The sequence below is a fragment of the Mus pahari genome, chromosome 1 (genome assembly GCF_900095145.1).
Source record: "Mus pahari chromosome 1, PAHARI_EIJ_v1.1, whole genome shotgun sequence".
In the NCBI taxonomy this organism is placed as follows: domain Eukaryota; kingdom Metazoa; phylum Chordata; class Mammalia; order Rodentia; family Muridae; genus Mus; species Mus pahari.
The window spans coordinates 157742065-157759901 of record NC_034590.1 but is presented as its reverse complement, the minus strand read 5'-3'; the positions used below and the strand labels follow the sequence as shown (position 1 = coordinate 157759901).

Here is a 17837-nt window from a genome sequence, read left to right as displayed (position 1 = left end):
GCTGGTTCCTTGGGAACTGGAGTTATTAATACAGGGGTGTTTTGCCTGAATGTATGTATGTGGACCAGGTACANGCCTAGTACTCAAGGAGGCCAGGAGAGGGTGTTAGAGCCTCTTGAACTGGAGTTCCAGGAGGTTTTCTGAGCTGCCATTGGATGGTAGGATGCCATTGGTTTTCAGCTATGTGAAAATTGAAATTGAAAATCTGTAAAACTATCAATACATTCTCCTTTGTCTCCTCTAAGCATTGAAGACTCAGGGAAGCAGAAACCCTGCCTTACACTCCAGGGCACTCCGGCACTGAGCAGAGCACAGACTTCTCAATAGTGTGCCCTGGGAATTTGAGGAACAGGATGAAGAGCGTCCCAATACTGTGTGCAGTGCTCAGTCCTGCACTCAAGCCGAGTTAGGCTCTATCCACACCACACACCACTCCCACAGAAAGGCTTGATGTGGCCCTGGACAGATTCTGATCTCCAGAGTGGGGGCCTGAACGGAAGAAACACCTCAACCTGAGCTTGGCGCTCAGCCTTCGGGCTGGGGCACACTATCCTCCTCTGTGGGGTTAAGAGCCCTTCTGCAAGAACCGGATCCGTGGAGCAAACACCGTCTCCAGCTGGCTCACTTAGCATACACTGGCGTCATCAAGGAAACATCAGCGCATAAAGTATACATATATATGTGAGTTCAAGGCCAGCCTGGGCTACACAGTGAGACTCAATCTCAAAAGAGAAAAAGAAAAAGAGGAAGGAGGGAGGGAGGGAGGAAGAAAGGAAAGAGAGGCAGTTAGAGAAGACCTTACTGATGGCTACTTGAGTAAGACCTAAGGATGCGGGAGTCAGGGGTGAGACTACTATAGGCAGAGCTCTCCAGGTTTGCGCAGGGAAGTGCAAAGGCCTTGAGATAGAAGAGAGACCACGAAGCAGAGTGAGGAAGGGCAAGAGCAGCAGAGGAAGAGGCAGAGGTGCTGGTCCCTGAGGGCTGCGTGTGGCCATGGCTTTACTCAAGTGCATCAGGATGGTTCTGAGCAGTGACATAACCACATGACATGCTATGTATTCTGTCCCTGGTCAAAGACCTAACACAAAACTAACAGGCCCATAACACCAATGTTTCTAGAAATCTCTAAGGCCAAAGGCTCAGCTGCTGCCTTCCTGCTGGTCTTTTCTCTATATAAAGCCCCTGGTTACAAGAATGAAAACTGTCCAGACAGGGTGGGACCCAGCCTGAGCTTGGAAAGGCTGGAGCAGGAAGGAGACTGGGTCCGCACGCCGGAATGTCGCCTGTCAATCCTTACTGAGCATTTCTGTCTACCAGCTAAGCCATCAGAGGCGCTCAGGAGTCCTATCTGCAGCCAGGATGGAGTGGAGCCGGCCAGCTGGATGAGACCTGAAGGCAGAGCCTTTCTCCAGAAGCTCTTACATCTCACAGCTGTGACCCCTGAGCTCTGACCTCACACACTGGAGGGCAGGGCTCCCAGCAGCACTGGGTATCACGTGAAATCAGGGCCAGCTCCAGTTGAGTGGTCTTTCTGAGGCAAGATCTGTGACCCCTAAACAACAGAGTAGAAAAAGAAGGACCTTCGAGGGTTACATTGGAAGTCTGGAGCCCAGCCTGATCCACTTTCTAGGAAGCCATAATGAACCCAGTCCTCACTGTCAAATGGCCAACTGGCCTCGCCTCAGATCTAGGCCTCTGGATTCCTTCTCGACAATGCCTAAGGCATGAACTCTACAAGAAGAGACAGCCAGGCGCCATGAGGACCTAAGGCTCTGAAGTGGTATCAAGTCCACCTCCTACAAAGAGACTTTAGCCAAAAGACATGCAGTGAAGAGCAGGACTGGCTGTGTTGTTCATTATCACAAACCTCAGGCCCAGAACCTGTCCAGCAATGATGTTCTATACAGTGAATAAATGCCTGGCCCTCCAAAGACATCTTAAAATTCACGCTGGGTAGAAGCCCGTTGGGACTGCCAACTCAACAACTGGTAGTCCAGTGTCAGAAAGGACAGTGGGTCATCCTTTCTTCTAAGCCCAAACATCACATCTTCCAAGTATCCCATTGTTTGACTTTCTATGTACCATGGAAAGTCTAACAAGCCTGGCCTAGAATGTAGCCTGTTTATTTCAGCAACTAGATGTACCCACTCTGGCATATGTGCGCATGGCTGTGAATGTTTTGTGTATCTTGGGTATCAGGATCCTGAGAGAAAGCTCAGCAGTTAGGAGCACTTGCTGCTCTTACAGAGCATCAGAGTTCAGTTCCCAGTGCCCGAGTCTGGCAGGGGCTTACAACAGCCTGGAGCTCCACCTCCATCTTTTGGTCTCTGTGGCTATCCACCCACACATGAACACACATACATGCAAACAAACACACTTATAAATTTTTGATTTAAACATAGATTCTTGATGGCTACAAATTTGTGATCCTTCTGTCTCTACTTCCCAAGTGCTGGGATTACGGTCACAAGCCTAATCAGTGTCCAGTCTAATACTGACCTTTTAAGGGGAAAAATGACATGATCAACATCATCAAGATTGCTACAACCAGGCATTTATGATTTTATTTAAAGATTCTAGGAGCCAGTAGACCACGTGTGTAGTACTAGCACTAGGAGGCTGATGCGGGAGGATTTCTAAAGGTCAAGGATGGCCTGGGTGTAATAGTGCTCTAGAAAAACAGGACCAACAGAATGAGTGTGTGTGTGTGTGTGTGTGTGTGTGTGTGTGAGAGAGAGAGAGAGAGAGAGAGAGAGAGAGAGAGAGAGATTTATTAGAGCAGCTTTAATAGGCTGTAGACCAGCTAGTCTAACAATGTCTGTCTACCGACAGAAAGTCCAAGAATCCAGTAGCTGTTCAGTCCAAGAAGTTAGATGTCTCAGCTGGTCTTCAGTATACACTAGAATCGTAAAGAAGCAAGCTCTGGTGGCTGGAGAGATGGCGCAACAGTTAAGAGCATTGGCTGCTCTTCCAGAGAACCAGGGTTCAATTCCCAGTACCCACATGGTAGTTCACAGCTGTCTGTAACCTCCATTCCAAGGGATCCGAACACCCTCACACAGACATACATGCAGGCAAAACACATGCACATAAAATAAATATTTTTTTAAAAAATAAGGAATATAAAGCATAAAAAAAGAAGATGATAAGAAGGGTCTCCGTCTTCTCCATCACATTCCAGTGGCGGAATGGACTCAGTGAGAGTGAGAGGAAGCAGGAGAAGAGCAGAGCTTCCCTCGCCATGGGCTTTATATGGGCTCCCAGAGCAAAGGTGGGCCTCCCACCTCACTAGACCCAGGCGAATGCTGGGCTTCCCATTACAAATGATTTAATTAGGAAAATTCCCTCACAGGTGTGCTCACTGCTTGGGTTTTAGTTAATTACAGATGTAGTCACCTTGGCAACCGAGAACAACCATCACACTGGGGTATATAACCAAGACCTTGTCTTAAGACAAAAGTAAATAATAATAACAACAGTAACAGTCAGGCATAGTGGTTCAAATCCTTAACTCCATCAGTCATGGGCATGAAGGCAGGAAGATCTGGCATTCACAGACAGCCATAGCTACATAGCAAGCTGAGGCCTGGGCTACAATTTAAACAACGTCAGTATTAACTGAGAAGTGGGCAACAGCTCAGCCAGTACAGTGCTCTCCAGGAGGCCGGAGTGGAGATCACTGGCTGCTCTTCCAGAGGACCCAGATTTGATTCCCAGTCCCATAGGACAGATCACAACCGTCTCTAACTCCATTTCCAGAGGATCCTACATCCTCATTCTAGTCTCGGTGGACACACACATTGGACATTTGGCATACATTCACTCCCTCTCCCCTGCCAATCCTCCCTCTCAAATACACATACACACACACACACACACACACACACACCACATGTAAATAAAAATAAATCTCAAAGTAAAGCATCCACGCATGTGTGTGCACATGTGTGCATGTATGTATGTGTCTGTGTGTACGTGTTGTAACCGAATGAATATAAAAACAGAAGAAAAAGATCTTCTGGTTATCAACATGTCTTTGGGGGCATAGTGAGGCTGGGGTACATATATAACTTAGGCTACCCTAGAACTCCCGTGCCAGCCTCCCAAGTGCTGGTTGGCCAGACTGGTTGAGGGACGCTAGCCTACTCGAGCACGGCCAGCAGGGTTCTGGCAGGCTGTCTTCTCCCCATCCCCTCTGTCTTGCTAAAACAAATGTTAGATTACATTCCTAAAGCTAGCCACCAAGGTCTACTTCCTTATTTGGCCAGCCCATCTCCTCTCTATCCAGACACAGTCCTTTGTGTCAGCCCCCCTCTTAGCACCCCCAACAAATATCCCTATCCTTTGTTCCCTTCCCCTTCTTCATCCTCTCCTCTCCTGTCTTCCTCTCTTACTCCCTTTGTCTCTCTGGGGCAAATAAATCTCCTTTGTGTAGAGATCTTGGCCTTGGGGTCCTGAGCTGATGCCCTTTCCTTTCAGTTGTTGGTCTGGATTTATTTTTATTTTATGAGTATGGATATTTTGCCTCTATGTATATACATGTATCACATGCATGTTTAGCACCTGCAGAGGGGAAAAAAATGGTGTTGGATCTCCTGAAACTGGAGTTACAGATGGTTGTGAGCTGCCATGTAAATAATGGGAAGTGAACCCAGGTGGTCCTCTGTAAGAACAGCAAGTCCAGCCAGGCATGGTGGCACACACCTTTAATCCCAGCACTCCGGAGGCAGAGGCAGGCAGATTTCTGAGTTCGAGGACAGCCTGGTCTACAAAGTGAGTTCCAGGACAGCCAGGAACAAAGAAACCCTGTCTTGAAAAACCAAAAACAAAATAAAAAACCAGCAAGTCCCCTTAACAGCTGAGGTCCCGGTATTGTGAATTTTACAGATGGTTCAATATTGCTTTGCTGGTGTGTGTGCTGCCCACCAGCAGGTATCTACGTCTGAGAGGCAGATCAGTAAGCTGCAGTTATTTGAAGGGGTAAGGAGATCATCCATCAGAACTCAGGTCAGAAAGGTCAAGATCACTCTGGTCCTATCTCAGGGTCACAGATCAAAACTAAGATACCTGAAACAGAATATGCATCGTATGGAGATAGTTCAGAGACAGAATGCAGGAAGGATTTAGAAGTCAAGGGTCAGAATCAGCATTTCAGAATAGGAATGTTGGACAAGGAAGATGCTGCCAAACTCGGACAACACAGGGAGCATGGAGGCAGGCATTCACTGTACTAAAGGTGGGCTTAGAACGGACATGGTCGGTTAAATGCTTGTCTACCATGCACAAACATGGGTTAGACTACCCATGCACTGCACAAACATGGTGTGGAGATAAAAATGTAACTCAGTTGGTCAAGTGTTAGCCTAGCATCCATGAAGCCCTGGGTTTGATCCCCAGCATCCCATAAACGAGGCATGGTTCAGGGAATGCCTGTAATTCTGGCACCTGAGAGGTAAAAACAAGAGGATTAGGCATTCTACACGATCCTCAGGTATACAGTTTTCATGGCCAGTCTAGACGACATGAAATCCTATCTCAGGAAAAAAAAAAAAAAAGTAGATAGATAGATAGATACAAACATACATACATACAAACATACATAGATGACAAGTTGGGAGACAGCACAGTGGGTAAAGTGGTTGCTATGCAACCATGAGAGCTTGAGATAGTATCCTCATCACCCATGGAGAAGTTGGGCACAGTGATATAGGCTTGTAGGCCAATGTGGTGAGCGGGGAAGCAGTAGGCTTGAGGGTTAATGGCTAGCCAGTGCAGCCGAGACAGCAAGCCCCAGGTTCAATAAGTACCCTGGCTAGTTGTTATGTCAACTTTACACAAGTTACAGTCATCTGAGAGGAGGAAACCTCAACTCAGAAAACATCTCCATAGGATCCGGGAAAGGCAGGCCTGTGGGACCTTCTCTTAGTTATCGATGTGGGAGGGTTCAGCTTATTGTGAGTAGAAACCACCCTTGAGCAAGCCCTAAGGAGTAAGCCAGTAAGCAGCCCTCCGCCATGGCTTCCGCATCAGCTCCTGCCTCCAGGTTCCTGCCCTGACTTCCTTTGACTGTGATATGAGAGTGTAAGCAGAGCAAACCCTTCCCTTTCCGAGATGCTATGGCCATGGTGTTTCATCACAGCAACAGTAACTCAGTTTAACTAAGACAGTAAGAGATCTTGTCTCAAAAAACTGAGGTGGAAAATGACCACCTTAGGAGCAAGATAACCACAGGCAAACAGGCAAGCGTGCACACATGCATTCAGACTCAGCCGCACACTGCTTTTCTGGTGGACAGGGAAAAGGGAATTCTCAGAACCAAAAGTCTCAGAGGTCTGGGAGCCTGGTTTAGAGAGCTTGCCTAGTCTACTCAAAGCCCTGGGTCCGATTCCCAGCACTACAGCACTACAAAACAGTAAGAGGTCCACGAAGCTGCTGGGGTGGCTCAGCAAGCAGAGGTGCATGCTGTCAAGCATGACTACCTGAGCTGGGTCCTGGAAATCCACATGGTAGAGAAGGAACCAAATCATGAAGTTGCCCTCTAACATGTGCACTGGGGCACAGTGCTTGTGAAATCCCCAAATAAATCAATGTAATTAAAAAAAAAAAAAAAAAAAAAGTCCAGGCCCCCCCCCCCTTGAGCTCTCCCCTGCTCAGCCCTCCACTCTTCTCAGAGTCTGAATCCCAGCCTTAGCAGAGGCTGTCCCAATTTCACAGTCACACTGAAACTATAAACACCTCTGTGGGAAAGCGAAGGAAGGGACCAGGAGGCTTCAAAGTGGCCTGCCTTCTGCTGATCCAGCGAAGCGCTTCCTCCCTGCAGCCGGCTCCGCCAGCTGCACTACCCTGCGGACCATCAACCTTGGTCCTGTGAGGCACTCCATGGAGGGAGGCGAGCTCAGATCACTGGGAGTGAAGGCCAAGACTTGTACACACAGCCAAGGCACAGAAAGGGACAGGTTACAGAGCTCCTTTAAGGCCAGCTTTGAGAAAGGAAAGTTAACCTTTCTAAACTGCAGGAGATTGAGTCCACACTAAATAACAAGTGGCCAAGTTAATCTGTGGCCAGTGTTTCAATAAATAACTCATGAGGCGCAGAGTCCAGTGAAGAAGAACAGGAAAGGAAAGAAGGTTCTCCGCTACCTCAGTCAAGACAGCTACAGGAGGCCTGCCAGCTGCAACTCCAGCCTCAAGGAGGGCCAGAACAACCTCAAATCCACTTGAATATGCTACGTCTGTCAGCCAGTCAGCATCTGTAGGGCACAGCCTAGCTCTCCCCTGGTGGTAAAGTGTGGCCCTATGGGTAGGGCCAACATGTGGGGCAGTTCCACATGAAGCCAGTCTTTGGACCCAGTCCAATACTTCTACAGATGACTGCCTCACAGAATCGCACCAGGAAGTCTGCCTAGGTTCATGAATACTCTCCAGCTAGGTCGCCTTGAAGGCCTTCCTCTGGCCGCAGGAACTTGTCAAGTAAGGGCTTCTAGAGGTCCCAGGAGCAGCAGAAATCCTCAGAGAAAGGCACTGAAGCTCCCTCTTCCACAGCCTCACACATCTCTCCACTCCATCTGTAGGTGCCTGGTCACAAAGGAAAAGGCCAGAGCTGCAGGCTTCCAACTAGTGCTTGGCCCAGATGTCTGACAGCTCCCAGGTATGGAGACTGGGAAAGGGTCATCTCTTCCACTGAAGGCATTTGTAGGTAGCCTTTCTAGAAAATCTTCCTGCCTGCCCCTGTTGCTGCTCCGAGGTAGAGTCTATGTCACCTTCCAACTTCCTAAACAGCCTCTTCAAAACCTTTCAGGCTAGGAGTGCCGCTCATCTGCTAATGTCTGCCTAGCATGCACAAAGCCAGGGCTCTCTATCACCACATAAGCCTAGCTGTGGTAGCATACAGCTGCAACCCCAGCAGCAGGGTAGGACAGGCAGGAGGATCAGAAGTTCAAGGTCATCCTCAGCAACACAACGAGTTTAAAGCAAGTCTGGAGTACATGTGTCCCTATTTCAAAAAACTGAGACAAGGGCTAGACAGAGGTCTCAGCCAGTTAGGAACACTGGCTGTTCTTCCAAAGGATGCAGGTTCGAGACCCAGCACCCACATGGTGGCTCACAACCATCTGTAACTAAGGTTCCACAGAATCTGATGCCTGCCCTCTTCTGGCCTCCAGGCTAGATAAACCAGTGGTGCACAGACATACATGCTGGCAAAACACCATACACGGGAAAGAAAAACAGTTAAGAGCAAAAATAAGGCAAACAAAAGAAAAGTCCCTTCTGGTATGCTCACAGAAATAGGGGTGGGTCTGTGGTTAATCAGGGGCCGTAGAGAGAGAAGAGCAAAATGGGGAGAAGCTGAGCAATGGAAACTAAGAAACACCGGGGTGCAACTGTATGTGGGTGCCTAGAAATAACAAGAATGCACTGCACTTCTCAGAGAGCTACAGGAAAGGACATGGGATGTCTTGACCATAAAAGATTAATAAGTATGTGAAGTGAAGCCATGTAAGCACTACATGATTTATATATATATATATGTGTCAAAATTCCATGAGATCCCATGACATAATTTTTATGTTTTTAGACTCTTAATGTAGGATGTGTACCCAACATGGGACAGGGGGCTAAGTACACTTCTCAACATCCAAATATTAATGTACATGTGTGTGTGTATATATAAATAAAGACACATAATGCCCAAATTTATGTTTTGTTTTTAATTTGTACATGTGTGTGGTATAGTGTATGCACATGTCACATAGGTGTGAACATGTGTGCATCCCCCTTTCTTGTTATTTTTTGAAACAGACTTTCTCACTGAGCCTGGAGGTCACCATTCAGAAGTCTACCCAGCAGTGAGCTCCAGGCCTCCTCTTGTCTCCACCTGCCCCGTGCTAAGATTATAGGTGTGCGCCACCATGCCCAGCTTTTTCTGTAGATGCTGGGGAGCCACACTCAGCTCCTCATGCTGGAGTGGCAAGCAGTTTGGTACAAACAACTGTTTTCATCCTGTTCCCTCTGGTGAGTGTGAGGCAGGGAGAAACCATGGGTGAAAATGGCCGTACAATCAATTGTACGTCACCTTAGGATTACCAAGTAGGGCTCCTCCTCCACCTGTCTCTGAGCAAGAGGAAATGCCTGACTCTATCCTCAACAAGCTGTGAAGAAGGAAGATGCTAGGAGGAGACACAGTTGGAACAAAAAGAAAAACAGCACAAAAAAAAAAAAAAAACAAAAAAAAAAAAACAAAAACCCCACCATGGACAGGGACAGACTTGGGGTCACCAGACTGGCTTTTAGTTTACCACCTGGATTGCAAACGTTGCTGAACTTCAGTGTCCACACTTAAGAGGTAACAAGAATTCCTCATGGTGGGGAGGGGACCTGGAGAGATGGTTCAGTGCTTAAGACTGCTTGCCACCGAGAAGAGCACAGTTCAGTTCCCACCACTCACAGCAGATGGCTCACAACTACCTGTAATGCCAGCTCTAGGGGATCCAACTGCCTCTTCTAGCCTCCACGTGTGTGTGTGTGTGTGTGTGTGTGTGTGTGTGTGCGCGCGCGCGCATGTGCGTGCGCAAATCTCTTTATATAACTCTGGCTGTCTAGAACTAATTATATAGACCAGGAATAAAGGTGTGTGCCACTAATGTTGGACATTTTCTTATTAATAATTAACTAACCCAGGAGGGCCCAGCATTCTGTGGGTGGTACCTTGGCCTGGTGGAGTCAGGTGCTAGAAGAAAGCAGGCTGAACAAGTCAGGAGGAGCAAGTCCACCATGGTCTCTGCATCAGTTCCTGCCTGGTTTGGAGTTCCTGTGTCAGCTTCCCTCAGAGACTAGGATTCAGGATATGTAAGCCAAATGAACCCTTTCCTCCCCAAGTGCTCTTGGTCATGGGGTCTCACTGCACAGTAATCCCGACTGAGACAGTGTATGAGGATGGATATGCACATTGTACCGTGTCAAGAGGATGGAGATGAGAGAGCAACTGTAAAGCTGGTTTTCTGCCCCACTGGGTTCTGGGGAATAATCTCAGGTCATCATCAGCCTAGGAGCAGGGGCCTTTACTACAAAACCACTGCACTGGCACTGAGTTGTTCAGAGCACTTCCTGCTCTCCCAGCACCCACATCAGGTGGCTCACAACCACCGGGAACTCCAGCTGATCTAGCTCAACCTTGACTACAGTGAGCTCTAGGCCAGTCTTAGACACAAGTGAGAGCCTGTCTCCAAAACCCAAAAGAAAACCCACGGCGCAGACTTTACTTTCTCCACTGTAAATACTGTACAATAAGGTCCCCACTCAGGCAAGGCTAAGTCTGTTCCCAAGGTTTCTGCCGATCCATTTGGAAGGCTGTGAAGGCAGACATAGACACCACACCCCATGTGCTAGGAAAGAGAGGAGGTCTGGCCTCTGAAGCTAACAAAAGACAAAAAGCTAGCCTGGGCCTGTGGGCAAAGAGTTGGTATGGTATGGTGCAGTGATCTAAGAGTACAAACTTTGGACTCAGTCTAACACAAATTCCAGTTCCTTTATAACCTAGATTCGAGGCTTAAGTAACTCAGTTTCCTCATCAATAAGACAGCAACAGTCAGCAAGATTACCGGGTAACAAGGGAGACCTTTTACACTACCCTTCTATCTGAGAGGTGGGACTTAGCCTAGGCCAGTTGAAAAAGGAGCAAGGGTCAGCCAGGTGACAGTGTCACAGGCTTTTAGTCCCAGGTGGAGCTCTGTGAATTCGAGGCCAGCTTGGTCTACAGAAGAGAGGGGGCTACACAGAGAAACCCTGTCTCAAAATCACAAACAAAAAAGTAGCAAGGCTCCTCCTGTCCTGACTAGGTAGAGACTGACTTTGGAGATGGTTGTATGTTAATGAAAGTCATCATAATTTTCTTCCCAGTTTGTTGTAGTTCTTCATATCGTCCATGTTGCCGTGTTAATAAATACTTTCACATAGTGATTCCAGGCGTGTCAGGACTACATACTAAGAACTTGTCTTTAAAAACCTAGACTATAGGCTATTTATCTGAAGCTATAGCTCCATGATACAGCATTTACCTACTATGCCTGAGGACCTGGATTTGATCCTGAAGGAGTCTGACCTGCGGAGCCAGACTGTCTACATCTAAATCCTAGCTCCGAATCAATCACCCAATCAATCCGTCTTGGCCCTCATACTGCTCAGAAAAGATATTGTGCAATAGAGGCTCTTCATGTTTTCGCATTGCTAAGTGGGGCAAATATTATCACCTAGTAGATTCAAAATGTTATGCTGAAAATTAAATTCATTAGTGACACATATATATAAATGGCTACAAGAGTACCTGGTGCATAATCAGTGATTAAAAAAATGTTGTTAGCTTTTATAATTATTCTAATTGTAATTTTGGAGGATTAAATACAAAGTTAATTATATTTCACTTGATATCAAAATGTGTTGGAATTAAAGCATATATTAGTTGATTATAAAGAGAAATTAGGGAGTAAGAAAAATTTTAATTTTTCTATTATTTTATGTGTCTGGGTGTCTTGGCTGCATGTATGTCTGTGTGCCTATTGCTTATGTCTACTGCCCACAGAGGTCAGAAGAGGACTCTGGGTCTGCTGGAACTGGAGTTAAAAGACAGTTGTGAGCTGCCCTGTGGGTGCTGGGAATTGAACCTGAGTCCTCTGGAAGAGCCAGTGCTCTTAACCACTGAGCCATGGCTAAGCCATCTCTCTATCCCGGAGAGGGGTAAGAGGCACAGGGCAGAGAATAGCAGACTGGGCTAAACATGTGAGGTGGGCAACCGGAGCACAGATGAATACAAGTCTGGTGGCACACATCTGCAACCCCTGTCACTTGGGAGTCTGAGGTGGGAGGATGCAGAGTTCAAGACCAGCTTAAGCAATTCCATAAGCTGCCCCTCCACCACAAATTCAAGACCAGCTTGGCCTACATAGCGAGTTCCAGGCTACCCAGCACAGGCAGAAGGTGGAACCAGAGAGGTGACACTGAAAAGTGTCACTCCCACAGAACCAACATTATTACACATACTCAATAAAACTTCAGAAATAGGCTTAGGGTTAAGAAAGGGCAGGTGGCAGACACTCACTCATGAACTCTGTTGTCACCATAAAGATCACTCAGGCCAAAGCTGATGTAGTGCCAGTGCTCAGGGATGTTGGCAGAAGGACTCCCCATGTTCCTGTACATGCTAACATAGTCCAAGGGGTCTGGACCACCCAACCTGCAAAAGACAAAACACAAGGTGTCAACGTAAGCCTGGAAACCAGGAAATAGTAAGAGGCTCTGTTCTACAAGCCCGAGAGCCCCATGCTAGGGGAAGCTAGAGTGAAATACCTAAAGAGAGGCACAAAAGGTCTTTGTAGAGATGAGCCAAGGGAAAAGCAGGAGAGGCTGTGTGACTCCACGTGTGCAAGACCCTCCCTTCTCTTCCCTCCAACAGGCAGGGCCTCTTTTAGAAAGAAAACAGACGTGGTGGTTGCCCATTTTGCTTTTGGCTGTTTCAAGTTCTGACTCCAGATGGAGTGAATCTCTCTGTGTCAACATGCCAGGCTTCAAGGTAAGGAACATCAGTCAATCAGTAGCTTCTGTTGAATGACTGTCCAGAGCATGCCCAGTGGATATCATTCCTGAAAGTACAGCTTCTACTCCACACCCGTCTCTTAGACAGCTAGTTTCTGAAAGACTGTACTGCGCCTTCTCTCATTGTTTCTTCTGGATACACACAAAGCTGCCAGTCTGCACAGACTGTGGCCGATATGCCACAGATCAAAACTTAGTCGCTGCAAGTGATGAAGGCTAAACATCGGCTCACTCAGCTTTGCGCAGAGCACTGCAGCATGAGCCAGGCTGAGCCCCGTGGGCACCTGAATCCTAAAGAGTGAGCCGGGAGGCACTGGGCTCAAAGGAAGAGCTGGGACATCTCACGATTTGAGGCGCCTAAGGATCACATTAAATTTCCCCATAAATCCTGCAGAGGAGTAGTTGAAGATTGAATTCAACAAAAGCTCTTTTAGCAATTAGTGTTTAAGAAAACCAAAACAAACAGCAACAACTAAAACCTGCTTTCCCTCGGAATGGACAGGAAAACACAGTAGACTTGTAAAGCACACTAAATGAAACCCCTCAGCAGAAGAAAGTGTGCAGCGAGCCCATAAACTCGCCTCACGTGGACCACTCCACAGCCCGCAGAGTGGAGTTGGCCTTTGCCTGCCCCTGAAACATGGACAGGAGTGCACTCTGCAAGTGGGCTAAACTACTGAGGGAAAGCTAACGACCAAATAAAAGACATACCACAAGAGATCCCAGCAAGTGTGCCAGGACCATGCAGTTCAAACTCTATTTTAAAACCAGTAAGTCTGGTTTCATCCTCTTTGCCAGGATGTTACTAGCCTTTGTTGAAATCCTTATTCTTGGGGGAGGGGGAGGCTAAGTTATTTATAGAAGTCATAAGAAAGTAAGTCACTAAAATAGCTTAAGATCTGCCTGAGGGAGTCAGGTAAAGGACAAATCTCTATGTCTTTAACTGTGATTTCACCAAATCATTTGACTAAACCCATAACCAGCTGGATTTAGAAATGGCTTGGGGATGGATAGAGGAAAGGAAGGGACCCCATTAAGGCTGTAGAACCCTAAAAAAAGAAAGATTCCATATTCTCCCCAACTTCCTGCTGCAAATCTCCAACAGCCCTTGATGCGGCCTAGGTCCATCCAGCAACAAGCAGTGGCACTGTGTTTTCTGTCCTTTGCCCGCCTGCTGGCACGCTGCAGCTCCCGCAGACAGTCTCCCAAGAGAGGTCACATCAAGAAGAGGCTTTAAGAAGATTCATGGAAGCTGGGCATGGTGGCACACGCCTTTAATCCCAGCACTTGGGAGGCAGAGGCAGGCGGATTTCTGAGTTCGAGGCCAGCCTGGTCTACAAAGTGAGTTCCGGGACAGCCAGGGCTACACAGAGAAACCCTGTCTCGGAAAACAAAAAAAAAAAAAAAAAAAAAAAAAAAACCAGAAGAGTCATGGAATGGCCATGAATCAAGCAAAGTTAGCCTTCTACTCACAGTCAGGTGAATGAGGGGAAATCAGATTTTACACTTAGGAAGAGAGGCGGTCCAAGGGCCCAGGGCATCCTATACCTTAATTCCAAGAACACTTTATTTCTTTCTCTCCATAGGGTAGTTAGTTGCAGGACAAGACACCAGGCTCTGCCTCCCTACTTTGATTCTGTCTTGTTCGAAAATCTCAACTATCAGCCAGAGTTTTCCTGGTAGTCAGGGACCACTAGCTAAAACGCCACCCCTCAAACCCCCAAAGAAAGCCCATAGCCAGACCCAAGCAGTTTAGTCAGTCATACTGCTGTGAGAACTGAAGGGACTGGTAAGATCCTACACATGAGGGGTAGGAATAAACTTCAATATCTCAATTCTGCAAATCCCTCTGAGTCTTAGAAAGAACCAGTTCCTAAGCTGGTCCCTCTTAGATTCCTGTGTCTAGGTAGCATTTCTTACTTCACAAAGTATTGTACACGCCTTCTCATTTGTTAACACATGCTGGTCTGACTCTGTGGATACAGCCTCACTACAAGCTTATAACAGAAATAGTATAACTACCCTTGGTCTTTGCTTCCATACCTCTAACACGCAACCCTGTCTTGATGGCCATGTAGGTGCCCCCTACTCTGCACAGGGACTTTCCCTCACACTTAAACAAGATCAGAGCAAACAGTGTGGCAAGGTCAGCCCCGTTTTTCTCATGACGTGGGACAAGTTCATCACAACTAAAACAGAGGTGCCACTGAAATGGGTGATTAAGTTAGCAAGAGCCACTACCCACTCAGAAGCAGTCTTCAAAACAATCGTCAGCCAGGAACTAGGCTGCCCTGCACAGATGCTTTGCCAGCATGTCTCCTGGCCACCGGGACAGGCTGGTCCCCAGACCCTCCAGGCTGTCAGTTACCTTTGCATCATTCTCCCACTGACACAGGGAGTTAACCTCAGCCCTCTACAGCCTATCTCCCATCTCCAGAGGCAATAAGAAGATGCCACATAGGAAAAAGACTCAGCTTTAAAGGGGGTGTAACCTGCAAAGACATCCCCCACTTCAGGTCCACCTTTTGCCAATACCCCAAGGCATTTAACTTTTCAGGGTCTACTGAAAAGGGATCATCTAATACAACGACTGCTTTCGTGAATGTGGCCACCTCCGAATCTATTTTTGGTCCAGAAAGACCACAAGGACTTGTCCCATAACACCTGTTTTGTCTGAAGGCTGACTGAAGAAACAGGTTGCAAACAAGAATAGGAGACTAGAAAGTGCCATTTCTACCCCAAAGACAGCCAGCCCATTTGGAAACTGATCTTTTACTGGGCATCTTTAAACTTCGGCTGAAATCACGAAGACAAGACAGGAAGCGCTTCTTTAGGCTACACTTCCTCCTGCCCACTCAGGTCTCCATCACGCACCTCGTGGCGAGCTAGGATCCCCTTCAATCCCGAGCCAATACTTGGCTCTCCCGAAACCTGTTCTTAACTAACGTCCTAAAGCAAAAGCAGCTGCAAAGCCAGAAGCAAGCTCTGCAGAGAGAACGAGAACTGTGCAGAGTAAGCAAAAAGTTTATCTGGAAGAGCTGCTCTGTCAAACTTCAAGAGCAACAGCTTCGCACTGAATGACAGAAGTTCCTGTGCTCGTTCGGGAAGGTCCCGAAAGAAGGCTGAAAGAAGGCCTCTCCTCACTCAACTCTTCCCTCATCAAAGGCACAATGCCCTCATCTTGCTCCCTCCTAACCCACAGAGGCGTCCTGGTTCCCGGACCGCCCTAGACTACGCGGTCTTGTGCCCTCCAAAGCCCTCTCAAATGCTCTCCAGGCCCCGCCTCACTTCCCCCCATCCCACCCCAGACGCCCCCTGGCTCCCCCAAGCCCACTAATGACCCACCACAGGCGCCCCCTCCTTTCTCCACGTTTACAGTTCGCTCTCACAGTTCCCCCCCCCCCGCTCCGCTTCTGTATACACCCCCAGTTCTCGGTTGTCCTAATCCGAGTTAACCCCTCACTACTCAAGGGATCCATTAACCCTTTGTCCCCAGTCCCAACTTCTGTCCTAACTCCTTCCACAGCATCAGGAAGCTCCTGGTTCCCCAGTACTTTAACCGTTTTCTTCCTCCCCCTTCTGCAAATTACTTCGTCCCCGGTGCTCGAAGCTTTCCCGGCCGGACCCCGTCCTCCCGAGGCCCAGAGCATACCAGTACTTGACGATAGCGGTAACCTGGAGCGGGTTCGGCTGGTCAGGGTAGAGACGGCGACACTCTCCGTAGATGGCGTGCAGTCCCGGGGGAAAGAGTGAAGCAAAGGCCGGAGGGGCACTAGGGCCAGAGGCCGGGGGCGCGGCGGGACCGGGGGCGACGCTAGGCCGCAGCTCCGCCATTGGGGCGCGTAGGGCGCGCGGAGAACCCGGGAGGGTAGAGGAGGGAAAGCGCCCCTATGGGCCAGCGGACCCACTGTGGATGAGACTCCCCGAGGCGATGGGGGCTACGGCGAGGTCTAACTTCGCGCCTGCGCACGAGGCTCCGTCCGCCCAAGACGGAGCCTTCAAGACGTCGGCCAGAGGATGCTGTGGGACCGCGGGGAGCTCCAGGGGGCGGGGCGTCAGCGTGCCCTTGCCTGACACCCATTGGCTAGTGTCTTTGCCAGTCACAAGCGGGGGGGGCGTGACTTGACAATAGACCCCGCCTCCCTGCCCCTGACTTGGGAGCGTCCCAAGGATCTTGGCCTCCCCCTAGTGTTAGGAGGAACCCAGTTTGGAGACTTGGTACCTTGAGGTGCTAGGGTCCTATGAAAGCTCTACGAAACTCCTAAGAAGCGCTTAACATTGTTTTGCTAATACATGATTTTAAGATAAGCTTAACTAATTCATTAGACTGTGCGCCATTATTATTAATATATTACAACTTTAATATTTCTTAGAACTATTGACAAAAAGGGTAATTCCAAATGTGCCTGGGGAAAGTGCCTGGTTGTTTAAAAAAAACAAAAACAAAAACAAAAAACATTTACCTATTCTTTCTCTTCACCTGAATGTTCTCATCCATCAAGGTCAAACTCAAGAAAAATAATAAAAGTTTCTAAACCTTTAGATGATATTTTAGGCCAGTAGTTCTGTGGCATCCAACTTAAAGGTAATTCTGATAACCTCCATTGGTTTTTGCTTCATGGGTTTTGTCTTGTTTTGCTTTTTGTCTTATTTTTTGTTTTTCGGGACAGGTTTTCTCTGTATAGCCCCTCACTGTCCTGGAACTCTGTAAGCCAGGCTAGCCTTGAACTCAAGAGATCCTACCTTTGGTGGTACCAAGTGGTGGGATTAAAGGCATGCAGCACCACTCCCGGTTCTGCTGGGATATGTGTTGGGCAAGCATTCTACCACTGAGCGACGTTCCAGTCCTACAGATGTTTATTAATGGTTTGTATTACCCAAGTGAAGAAATGACTGAGAGGTAGAACTACTCTGTAAAATTCAACCGTCCCTTAACTACTGACAAATCCAATCCCAACTACTCACGAGTGCTGCAGACTCCAAAATTTAAGACTGTACTGGAAACCCTTTCGAAGGGACCTCAAATCTAGTCATGCAAGATAATCATCAACATTGTGGCTCTTTAATCTACAGACACTTCAGACCCCATGGCACCATATGTAGGAAATACACTGTCCAATCTCCTAAACACGGCCGGGCTGGGACCGGGTTTGGAGCGCCCTAGGGCAAAGAATGCTGGGGATTGTAGTTCCTCCGAGGCGAGGTCGGGCCGCTCCCTGGATGCCCAGTACCGGCGACTAGACTGCGCATGC

At 48.0% G+C, this 17837-nt stretch overlaps 1 protein-coding gene across 2 annotated transcripts in view; it reads right to left on the bottom strand.

Annotated features, from left to right (window-relative positions):
- Positions 1–16626, bottom strand: part of Sufu (SUFU negative regulator of hedgehog signaling) — a 93060-nt gene extending 76434 nt beyond the window's left edge. The window contains exons 1-2 of one of the 2 annotated variants that reach the window (XM_021192832.2): positions 16238–16626; positions 12092–12226 (exon numbers count right to left, since the gene is read on the bottom strand). In XM_021192832.2, coding sequence (XP_021048491.1) covers positions 12092–12226; positions 16238–16419 — 317 coding nt within the window. In that variant the 5' untranslated portion in view covers positions 16420–16626. The remainder of the gene's footprint in view (positions 1–12091; positions 12227–16237) is intronic. The other variant, XM_021192825.2, reaches the window with a different exon arrangement.
- Between the last annotated feature and the right edge of the window lie 1211 nt (positions 16627–17837).